Consider the following 12,525-nt stretch of genomic DNA (forward strand, 5'->3'; position numbering starts at 1 on the left):
AGGGTTTGAATGAGATTGAGAGAGGTTTCGTTTGTGATCTTTTTGAGTGTCCGGCTTCGCAACGCAAGGTCCATAGACCCCGTTAAGCCATGATTTAGTGTCCTACACAATCCCGATGATTGTGCAATAGTGTTTTATCGCTTTGGTTCATTGTTTAGCACTGTTAAGGCTAAGGAAAATCAAACACATGAACTTTCCAAATGATGTTTTCTCATTAAAATAGCGAATTATACAGTGATTACATAACGTAAACCCTATCATACAAGGGTTAATGGAGTTGACCGGTTTGACTAGTTGACTTTGTTTGACTTTGACTTGACCGAAATTTGATGGTTGTCACAACATCCATGTAAACCCTAATACCCATGACCTTTCATTTACCTAGGATCCATGGGTTAAAAGCTCCATGGACTACCCATGAAAGCTTAGCCCAACCTCAATGAACTTGGCCCATTCCATATATATATATAAGAGTCCATATTTAATTAGTTCCTTTTGATCACTTAATTAATTCTAAATTAATTCTTGATCAATACTAATTAAATAATATGATTCCATATTAATATATTAGAACTATTAATATAAATCATAAATATACTATTCTCAAAAGACTATCCATATAAATTGTGTCGGTGAAGTGCAACCCAAATAGACCATGCCAGGTCGGGTCAAGTACATACCAAATATAGTTATGGACTTAGACATTAATCCAACAAACCCATCACAAGCCACATGCAGAAAATGCAAAGGTATGTGGACCGTTTGATGAAGCTGAATGTGAACTTCCCAGAGGAGTTAGCAATAGATATTATTTTGCACTCCTTACCATCGTGTTATGATCAATTCTGCATGACAAAGCACATGAACAAGGAAGAAGTCACCCTCAGCAAACTTCAAGGACTCCTAAAGACCGCAGAATCAGGTCTCAAAGGTAAGTCGGTTGTGACCACTCCTACTACTACTCCAAACTCAGCACCTGTCTTGGCAATCGGGAAAGGTAGAGGGAAGAAGAGGAAGAACCCTTCGAAGGGTACCAAGGGTAAGACCCTTGATGGCTCCTCTTCAAGCGGAACCAAGAAAGGTTTCGTTACACCTTCTTCTGATCCCAAAGAGGCTGAATGCTTCTATTGCCTCGAAAAGGCGCACTGGAAGCGGAACTGCCCAAAGTATCAGCAAGATTTGAAGGATGGGAAAGTGAAACCCAACCATGCAGGTATTTACACTATATTATCTAATAACTCACCCTATTCTAACTCTTGGTTCCTTGATACCGGCTGTGGTATTCATATTTGTTCTGATTTGCAGGGACTAAGACGAAGTGAGAATGTGGAGCATGGAAACATAAACTTGATCATGGGGAATAGGAAAGTTTCACCGGTCACCAAGATTGGAGTTTATACTTTGTTTCTAAGTATTGGGTTACTTTAGATTTGAATAAATGTTGTTATTCGCCTGAAATGGCAAGAAATGTTATTTCCTTTCATGCTTTGTACAAACAAGGGTTTACCTTTTCTTTTGATAATGAAATTGGTGGAATAAATGCTTTCTTTAATAATGTGTTTTATTTTAAAGCATTACCTTGTGATGGTGTGTATGAAGCTGTTTCCGTTGTAGATAATTTAGGGAATAATGTGTTGTGTATTGATTCTACTGATGATAATAACTTGGATAAAGCATCATTATGGCATTGTCGTCTTGGACATGTAAGCAAGAAACGCATAGGCCAACTCCAAAAGGATGGAGTTTTGGAATCATTTGACTTAAAGTCATATGATAGTTGTGAATCATGCTTACTTGGAAAAATGACAAAGTCACCCTTCACAGGTTCCTGTGCTAGGGGTGAAGGTTTGTTGGATCTAGTACACACGGATGTGTGTGGACCCTTCAAAATTGCCACAAGAGATGCTAATCGTTATTATGTGACTTTTACAGATGATTATAGTAGATATGGATATGTCTACTTAATCAAGCATAAGTCAGAGACTTTCAAAAGGTTTAAAGAGTTTAAACAGGAAGTCGAGAATCAATTGGGCAGGAACATTAAGATGCTTTGATCCGATCGCGGTGGTGAGTATCTTAGTACTAAGTTCCTCGACTATCTGAGGGAATGTGGGGTTGTCTCACAATTGATACCTCCCAGGACACCACAGTTGAATGGTGTGGCTGAGAGGCGTAATCAAACCTTGTTGGACATGGTTCGTTCCATGATGAGTCGGGCTTCACTACCAATCTCATTCTGGGGGTATGCCTTAGAGACTGCCGCCCATATTCTGAATCTGGTCCCTACAAAGAAGGTTGCCAAAACACCTCACGAGATATGGACTGGAAAAGTTCCTAGTCTAGCTCACATCAAGATTTGGGGTTGCGAGGCTTTCGTGAGACGCGAGACTCACGACAAGCTCGAACCTCGAAGTGAGAGGAGTATTTTCATCGGCTACCCACAGAAATCCTTTGGTTACCTCTTCTACATACCTAGTGAGAATGTGGTCTTCGTAGCAAGGAGGGGTGTCTTTCGAGAGAGAGAGAGTTCATAAGCCAAGGAAACAGTGGGAGGCAAATTGACCTTGAAGAAATTCAAGAGTCAAGTGGTGAAGGAACCTCAAACCCTAGCAGTCAACTTGAGGAGGAAACTCCTGTTGATCCAATTGACGAATCCGTACCTCTGAGGCGTTCCATAAGGGTTAGGAATGCACCTGAGCACTACTATGGTTTCCATATTACTGCGGAAGGTGAGACACTTATCAGTGATGAGACACTGGTAAGTCTGGATGAACCTAACAACTATGCGGAAGCCATGGCAGGCCCCGAGTCTGCTAAATGGAAAGAGGCAATGGACAGCGACATACAGTCCATGTATGACAATCAGGTCTGGGAATTGGTTGACAATGTACCAGGTCGCAAGACAGTTGGGTGCAAATGGATCTTCAAGAAGAAGACCGACATAGATGGTAATGTACACACTTATAAGGCACGGCTGGTTGCAAAGGGTTTTTCTCAAACTCTAGGAGTTGATTATGACGAGACCTTTTCACCAGTAGCCAAGATTAAGTCTATTAGGGTATTGTTAGCCATAGTTGCATTTCATGACTATGAAATATGGAAAATGGATGTCAAAACTGCTTTCCTCAACGGAAAGTTGACTGAGGATGTTTACATGAATCAACCAGAGGGTTTTGTTAGCACAGAGTACCCTAATAGAGTGTGTAAGCTTGAGAAATCCATCTATGCATTAAAGCAAGCACCTCGCAGATGGAATCTTTGCTTTGATGAGAAAGTCAAAGAGTTTGGCTTTTCGAGGAGTGAAGATGAATCTTGTGTATATGTCAAGGCTAGTGGGAGTATAGTTAGATTTTTGGTACTGTATGTGGATGACATACTACTCATAGGAAATGACATCCCAACCCTGTAGGAAGTGAAGTCCTGGCTTGGGAAGTGTTTCGCTATGAAAGACCTAGGAGAAGCGGCCTATATTCTAGGGATAAGGATTCTGAGAGAATGGAGTAAAAGACTAATTGGACTTAGCAGAGTACCTACATGGATAAGGTGTTGAAGAGGTTCAGCATGCAAGATTCCAAGAAAGGAGAATTACCCATCCAGAGTAACACTAAATTGAGTAAGACTCAGAGCCCGAGTACCAAGGTTGAGATAGCAGAAATGAGTCGAGTACCTTATGCTTCGGCTGTAGGCTCGATCATGTATGCCATGACGTGTACTCGTCCTGATGTAGCCTTTTCTTTGAGCATGGTTAGCAGGTATTAGAGGAACCCTGGTAAGGCTCACTGGACAGCGGTAAAGAATATCCTCAAGTACCTGCGGAGGACTAAGGACTGGGTCCTTATCCTCGGTGGGAGTGATGACTTGAGAGTTGTAGGGTATAGTGATGCTAGTTTCCATACTGATAAGGATAATTTCCGCTCTCAGTCGGGCTGGGTCTTTACCTTAAACGGAGGAGCAATTTCTTGGAAAAGTTCCAAGCAGGAGACAGTGGCTGATTCAACTTGCGAATCAGAGTATATAGCGGCAAGCGAGGCAGCAAAGGAGGCTATATGGCTGAAGAACTTCGTTGGAGATCTTGTAGTTGTACCAGCTATAAAGGAGCCCATAGAGATTTTCTGTGATAGTGAAAGTGCAGTTGTCTTAGCAAAGGAACCAAGGGATCACGGGAGATCCAGACACATTGACAGAAAATACCATTTCATCAGACATCATATAGAAGAATGACTCCTCGTGGCAAAGAGGGTATCACCGGATGAGAACCCAGCAGATCCCCTCACGAAGGGACTGGGTAGGGTTAAGCATCTCCAGCATGTAAGGAGCATAGGGCTGAAGGATGATATTAGTATTAGTAGTTAAATAATTTTTGAAATTTGTAAAGTGTAATTGACATTTGATGATGAATAAAAGTTGTGTTTATTTATGAGTAAAGTGTTGCTATCTTTGTCAATCGTTTACTATTATTTCTTTTGCATGTTTTGACTTCCAGAATATTTATGTTGTGTTTACATATTATTCAAATTATCCACAGTCGGTCATATATTGGAAGTAGATATGAAGTAAGACTGTCATGAGTTGGTTGTAGAGGTCTAATATGTTGGACATGGCCTCAACATGTCATGAGTGCTCATAAGTTCTGAGTATTGGATTCAACCCATGCTCGCTGGTATCACTTCATGGAATTCATCTCGAGTGATCGCGATACGGTAATATCATATAAGTCTTCAAACCTAGAGATATGACTTCATGTCTATGAGTTGGTTATACATTGATCGTGCGAAAACGCATTGGTAACTTGGTGTTATAAAACGTGCGTTTGTGTGTGATTTAACAAGTAGTAGAACAAGCATATGAGTCGAAGTTTATCTGTTCCTTCTTGGATTAGAAGCGATATCTGGGCCCCTCGATGATTTTGTTTTGATCTATGTACCGAGCCCGGTCAGAACTAAGTTGATGTGTTCAATTAAGTTCTATGTCAAACAAATCGGAAATCAGAAAACAAACTGCTGGACAAAAGTAAGACATTGTTCCATGTAATTGTTCGGCTGATATCTAGAACAGAGGATTATATGATCACTTATCTTAAATGACGTATCATCATCTTCTCAGTTCCGAGAAACCTTGAAAAGAGCTACGATTGCTGATCGGTTCCTGAAGTCATACTTGCAGTTATAGTTATTAGACTTATCCAAGTGGGAGATTGTTGGATAAGGTGTCTAAGTCCATAACTATTTCTGGTATGTACTTGATCCGACCCGGCATGGTCCATTTGGGTTGCATGGCATCATGCATTTGGATAGACTAAATGAGAGAAATAACACTTGTGGTTTATTAATATATTATAAGTTCTAATATATTAATGGTATTACTTAAATTAGTATTGATCAAAAATTAATCTAGGATTAATTAAGTGATCAAAAGATGACTAATTACATATATGGGTTGATTATGTAAATCATCCATAACTTGTATAGTCGGCTAAAAGGCTCCATGGATTATCAAGTTGGGTTAAACCCATTGGATGCTCCAAGGAGGCTCCATGGGAGTTACAAACCCATGGGTCATGGAAATGAAGAGTCATGTCACATTAGGGTTTACATGGAGTAACCCTAGATGTCACACACTATATAAGGAACATGATACTCACCAAAATCGGTTACACCAAGAGCAAGAGAGGGCAAGCCGATTTTTGCAAGTGTTATACATTCTCAAAGTTTATTCCAAGGCATTTGGTGTTGTGTGAAACATTTGAGGCATCACACTTGGGGTGCTAGGCTCTCAAGGTTTTCAAGGAATCATAACAACTACAAGGTATGTAATTCTAGCCATCTTTTATGATTACAGTTCCCCATGCATGCTAGATAGGTTTATGAACCTTGGAAAAAGTATTTTACATGTATTTTAGACAAACATAGATCCAAGGTTTTCTAGGGTTGCATGTACACTTAGGAGTGTTAGAAATGCTCAAAACCCATCAATAACAAGATAAGACAATACCTTAGTTTACTTGGTAATCTTATCGTCATATGCTAGCATCAAGATTTCACCTTTTCCAAATATAATCTTCCTCTATACACTCGGGTTTTCATTTCGTCAAACAAACCACCAAAAACCTTTGAATTCTATTTACTATTGTAACGCTCGAGTTTGGTATGTTTTAAATTTAACCCCTTTTATCTAAAAAGTTTACAATTTGGTCCTTAAGCTAGTACACGGGGCGTACTAGGTGGTACGCTTAGCGTACTAGCCTGATTCGTGATCGTGGATCCCATCCACGTACGGTGGGCGTATGTGGAGTACGCATGGCGTAAGTGTGTTTTAATGAAACCCTATTTTTTAGGGTTTGCACCTTATTTAAACCTTATGATAGCCTCATTTGGTCATGTTTAGCCAACCTCCACTCTCTTTTGTCCAGAAATCGAAACCCTAGTGTGTGTTTGTGAGTTTTGAGCCTTAAAGAGTGTTTGTTGGTGACTTGTGAAGGAGAAGAAGAAGAGGACCATTTGGAGAAGTGTCTTGAGCTTGAAGATTCGGGGTTAGCTCATCATTTGCAGATTTTTGAGGTAAAAAGCTCAAATCTTGATGATCCATGATGCTAGATTTAGTTATGTAGTCATTTTATGCTTTTTGAGTCCTTGGAGTGATTGATGAGCTTCTTGACTCTCTCTAGAAGTATTGATGTTAGATCTAGGCTTATTTTGGTCCCCTTGTTCATAAAAATGCAAGCTTTATGGTGTATCTTGAACCATAAATATGTTAAGACCTTTGTTAAGTCCTTTTTGAGCTCTTGAGCCCCATTAAGTCATGCTTGTATGTAATGTTTCCAACTTTACGTGAAAAGTCAACCTAAGGAATCAGATCTGAGAATTTGGCTTGAAGTCTTAATGGATTAAGTGCTTAATGAAGAGGGGTGGTCAACCGGGGAGTATGATGGGCGTAACAAGCTGGTACGCTATGCGTATTAGCCCCAGAGGGTGTACGCTAAGCGTACGATCTAAACTCTGTCGTTGTTGAAGCTTGGGGGGATGAACAAACCTGGGAAACGACGGTGGTGCTCCGTCCTAGAAATCGAGCTACCATTGTGGAATGAGTTTTTAGATATGAAGAAAGGGAGAGTTTTCACAACGACAAATATGAAGAAGGTTTTCATACTTCACCAGAAAAAACGAGGGTCTTTGCCAGAAAAAATGAGGGTCTTCATCGGAAAATCAAGGATGTTCCAATCCATGGGAAAATCGAGGATGTTTCGACTTACAACACCGTCTCTAGAAAACCCTAATCTACCCACCGTAGCCTGAAACCCTCCATGGCGTTCATATATCCCTGGTCGGCGACGATGGTGTCGGCGTTCATATCTCTGGCCGATGCTCGATGCTGGTGGTGGTATTTATTTATGTTGCAATAAAAATAAAATTAAAAACGAAAATTAAAATGACAAATCCGTTATTTGAAATACATTTAAAAAATTTTAGACCAAAGGTGCAAATTTTTTTTTATTTTGGACAACTGTAAAACATTTTGGACCAATTAATTTTTGACATATGACTGAATTTACAATTTTGTGTTAAAAAAAAATCTCACTTTAATGGATAATCATTGTTGAATATGGTTGAACCGTAAGACAGTAATAGCGTAAGTTTGTACGAATGGCAAGCATTGACCCCGTTTCCCAACACAATTCACATGCGTGTGGCAATAGCAAATCTCACCTGGCACTTGGCACAAAGTGTCAAACCCATGACCACCATTTTTGATAATCATCAATGGTGGCTACCTCACTTCTCATTGGCTGCATCCCACTGACTTCAATTACTTCAATTTCCCCTGCTTTCATCTTCTCCTTCATCTTCTTCTTCAAAACCCCTTTCTTTATCCATTCATAATTTTATCTCCTTCTTATTGTAATTCGACACTCAACATCATGTGATGCTATTTTAAGCAGTTTTCTTTTCTATTTTTGTACATTTTTTTATGGTGTGGACAGCGATGATTCGAGTCTACATCACTATAGTTGTTTCAACTTTCAATTGAAGGATTGAAGTCAAGTTAGGTTTATTTATTTAAGAAGCAGCTTTGACTTTCTGCTTGTTTGTTCTACCAGAAATTATCCAAGATTTACTGTTTTTAGGGCTATAATGGATTCAGATCTCCATCATCACCAACATCATCAGCAGCTGCAGCAACCACAACAGAACATGAACTCTGGTTTGACGCGATACCGATCCGCACCGAGTTCGTATTTCTCCAATTTGATTAGCAATGGAATATATGGAGACGACGATAGTGACCCGTTTTTCAATCCTCGGGTCTCAACCACCGAAACGGATCAGATTTTATCGAGATTCACGTCCTCCACCACCGCTGTTGTTGCTGGTAGTGGTGGTGATTCAACCTCTCAACAAATTATGAATCAAATTGGGGGATATGAATCGCAGTTCATGGATTCCGTGAAGCAAGAACAAGAAGGGGTTTATTCGGAATCACTCCAGCAGCAGCAGCAGCAACAACAACCAATGATTTATCAAAACCAATTTCAACCTCAAACGGATCATATTAACCGGCCTGTGTCTACCTGTAGCTCCGCCATGGATGAATCCTTAACGACGATGAATCTCCCCACCAATCTCCTCCGTCAGAGTAGCTCTCCCGCCGGTTTTTTCGCTCACCTTGATATCGACAACGGTATTTTCTATATTTGATTATTTTCCCTTGATTTCTGTATCAAAAAACCCCCATGAATCGCAATAATTGCATACAAGTTGTTTGTTGTTACTCAGCAATCTTTGTCTTCCAGTACAGATCCTCTTTTGGTAGTAACGACAATTAATTGCTAAACTCATGATTTTCCAAATTACTATTTAGGGCAAAATCTTGGAATCCTTTTTGCATCTTCTATTTGGCATCAACATTACTTTTTTAAGAACACCCAATACGTAGAATTTATGGTAGAAAAAAGCAAAGTCGTTAATATCTGGGTATGTTGTCCATGTACATGATGTACTTCAAAATAATTAACATGATATGATGTTGATGCTTACATCTTCTCAACTTTCCAACAAAAGCCATTACCTTGTAGATGATTTATCTTATTATTCTTGATTTGGAAAGTCTACATAAATAGCTGCAAGTGGAGTGTTATAGTTATATTTATAATCATAGTGGAATTTGACTAATAAGCTATTATATGTAGTTATGTATTAGTCTTGTCTTCATGAACAGTTTTCAAGAACTTTAATTAAATCTTTCATATTACTAATTCATTCATAGGTTATCCTGTGATGAGATCCATGGATGACTTTAGATCTAGTAGGAGCAATGTACAAAATTCATTGCTCACATCAACAAAAAGATTGAAAAACGAAATGGGGTTCTCTGGTAATTCACATTCATCATCTGGCATACTCTCTAGAATCCCTGAAAACGAGGGGAAAATTATGGAAATGAAAAGTAATTTAAAGGATGAAGATTATGTTACTGGATACCAAGGTGGTTCTTGGGATGATTCGGATATTTTATCCGATAGTTTCTTGAAAGAACTTGAAGAAAGTGATCACAACAAGTTATCAAGCTTAAACTCATCTCAAAACCAGGTATAATGGAATATAAATATATAATCATTGAAGATTTGTAACATTTTTAACATGGCTATTAATTAATCTTGTGCTTATTAGAATGATGTTGGGAGAATTCGTGCTCCTACTACACTTGTTCATCACTTGAGTTTGCCTACAAGTACAGCCGAGTTGTCTGCTATGGATAAACTTTTGCAATTTCAAGATTCGGTGCCTTTAAGAAGTAGAGCAAAAAGGGGTTGTGCTACTCACCCTAGAAGTATTGCGGAGAGAGTAAATATTCTTGCAAAATTACTCGTTTAATTTGATGGTGTGATCTTGGTCTTTTGAGGTTTAGGGTTTTTAAAAAGGTTTAAGGTGTGTTTGATTGTGGAAAGTTGTTTTTATTTTTTTCTAGAAAACGTTTTCAGAAAATAGAGTTGAGTTTTCAATGAAAATTTTGGAAAACGTGTTTGGTTTCCGAAATTTTGAAAATTTTCCATTTTCATTTTCCGTTTTAGAAATTTTGGAAATTTTGGAAAACTGTAAAAATTAGTTTTCTAAATTTACGTAGAATTTGGAAAACAAAAAATTTTCATTTTCTTGGAAAATTTTTGAAAACTGAATCAACCGAACGCGTTTTCAAAATTTTTATTTTGATTTGAAAATTTTCATGGGAAACTGGAAAATTTTCCACAACCAAACACACTCTTAGGTGCTTCGGGTTGTAGAAAACTGTTTTCATTTTCAAAAAACATGTTTTCAGAAAATAGAGTTGGGTTTTCATCTTCGGTTTCCAGTTAAAATTTTAGAAAACGCGTTTGGTTGAAACCGGTGGAGTTTTCATTTTCCATTTTAGAAATTTAGAAATTTTTGGAAAACTGTAAAAATCACTTTTCTAATTTACGTACAATTTGGAAAATAAAAAATTTTCATTTTCTTAGAAAAATTTTGAAAACTGAATCAACCAAACACGTTTTCAAAATTTTTATTTTCATTTGAAAATTTTCATGGAAAACAAGAAAATTTTCCACAACGAAACACACTTTTAATGTTTCAAGTTCCAACAACCCCTAAGTTGGCCCACACTGATGTAAATTAGTGAAAATAGTAGCTTGTAGGTGGCCGACATAAAGGCCAATCCTGATTGGAATTAAAACTCCCACCCTGAGCTACTATACTGTTGAGACTCGAACCCTTGACCTTTTTGATTTAGGGTTTTAGGTTTTAAGAGCCTTGTTAGTCTTGATATATTATAATTTATATAAGTGGATAACCATTTTTTTTTATATATTTAGGTAAGAAGAACGCGAATAAGTGAAAGAATGAGAAAGCTACAAGAGCTTGTCCCAAATATGGACAAAGTAAGATTAATCTTCAAAGCCTCACATTTTTTTTTAAAATTTTCGAATGGCTGCAATTAAGGCTTTGATATTTGATATTTGTAGCAAACAAACACAGCAGACATGTTAGATTTGGCTGTTGACTACATCAAAGAACTTCAAAAAGAAGCCGAGGTATGCCTTTCAAAACTCCACATAATTCATTAATTTGCAAAAACATTTTTAATTTTGAGTTTTTTTTTCAGTCACTTTCGGATCATCATGCAAAATGTATATGTCCACATAAACAGAAGCTGTAACACAAATTTAAGCATAGGTATGTCATGCTTATGTAAATGATAAGTGAAAGGGAAGGAGAAGAAAGTGAAGGTTGAATTAAAATATCAGAAATACTCGAATAATACTATGCACCTATATTGGTGTATATAGATGGAAATAAGAATACATCTATTGTTGTTGTATCATGTATGTTGTAAGTTGTATCTATAGCTTATTGTATAGCACCATGTTCTATTTCTTTTGCATTAGCTTAATTATAGTTTAATCTTGTTTCAGTGAGGTAAATTAGATGCCATTATAATTGTTCAAAAGATAACTTGTTTATGCATGTGATATGATTGATATATGGTATCTCTTCTTTTATATGATACAATAATCGATTGAAATGGTTAAAAGATGAACATATTTGATTGCATGCGTGTAAAGGTATGGAATAATTTCTAAATGTGGACGAAGATTTGGTGAGTTAAATTGTGAATATTTGGACCATATGTCACTTATGAGAAAAGTAAGCAAAGAAAGAGAGAATTTATGAATTTTGAATTTTCTATTCACTTCATCTTATATTCTTATGTGGTGGTTGCCTCTCAACCACATCTCTCTCTTCCTTCGCTGTAGTGGTAGGTAGGTGGTACATATCTTTCTTCGTGGATTAATTAATTCATGTGTTATTAGGTTTGATTTTTCAATGAACAAAATGGTATGATTGTTGTACAGAAGTCAAAAACAACCTGTTTCTTTACTATAACGTTGCTTTTTTGGTAGTTCAACGATAGTGAACACACTAAAGTTTATTTATTTCCATTAACATGTCACTTTTAGAACATATATATATATATATATATATATATATATATATATATATATATATATATATATATATATATATATATATATATATTGGATTAGGTGTCTAAGCCTCATAATTATAGTTGGTATGTACTTGACCCGATAGTAGCATGATCCTTTTGAGTTGCCTTCACCATAACAACTTGACAGGATGAATTATGAGAAAAAGATTAATTAGTGATTTATTAATATATTATAAGAATAATAAATTAATTGAGAAATCATATTATTTAATTAGTATTGATCAGAAATTAATTTGGAATTAATTTAGTGATTAAAAGAGACTGATTAAAGTACGGGGACTAATTATGTAAATTAGTAATAGTTATAGTTTGAGCAAATGGACCCTATTGATAAGGGGTGGACGAAAACTCTATGAGAGTCCATAAAGATTTCGTCCAAGGCCTTTCATGTGGGGGGTCTGTGGATTGCTTAGGGCCTAAGCAAGAGAATTAAGGTTTCCAGTTGAAAACCCTAGTAGCGGCTCAACTATATAAGGACCCCTTTGG

The 12,525-nt window shown here is 37.2% G+C and overlaps 1 protein-coding gene across 1 annotated transcript; it reads left to right on the plus strand.

Moving 5' to 3' along the window:
- The first annotated feature begins 7,660 nt into the window (after positions 1-7,660).
- Positions 7,661-11,452, plus strand: LOC145119656 (transcription factor bHLH130-like). Its single transcript, XM_079055361.1, has 6 exons — positions 7,661-8,676; positions 9,262-9,584; positions 9,666-9,839; positions 10,844-10,909; positions 10,994-11,062; positions 11,134-11,452. The coding sequence occupies exons 1-6, from the start codon at positions 8,130-8,132 to the stop codon at positions 11,185-11,187; spliced, it is 1,233 nt and encodes a 410-aa protein (XP_078911487.1). The 5' UTR covers positions 7,661-8,129; the 3' UTR covers positions 11,188-11,452.
- Positions 11,453-12,525: the final 1,073 nt, after the last annotated feature.

Source organism: Lactuca virosa, chromosome 6, assembly GCF_052849685.1.
Source record: "Lactuca virosa cultivar CGN04683 chromosome 6, Lactuca_virosa_CGN04683_v6, whole genome shotgun sequence".
NCBI classification, from domain to species: domain Eukaryota; kingdom Viridiplantae; phylum Streptophyta; class Magnoliopsida; order Asterales; family Asteraceae; genus Lactuca; species Lactuca virosa.

Bases quoted from the DNA above. Each gene is read 5' to 3' on its own strand.
- LOC145119656 (XM_079055361.1), top strand. From the start codon at position 8,130: ATGGATTCAGATCTCCATCATCACCAACATCATCAGCAGCTGCAGCAA. The intron at 8,677-9,261 runs GTATTTTCTATA...ATTCATTCATAG, and splicing joins TCACCTTGATATCGACAACG to GTTATCCTGTGATGAGATCC. The intron at 11,063-11,133 runs GTATGCCTTTCA...TTTTTTTTTCAG, and splicing joins AACTTCAAAAAGAAGCCGAG to TCACTTTCGGATCATCATGC.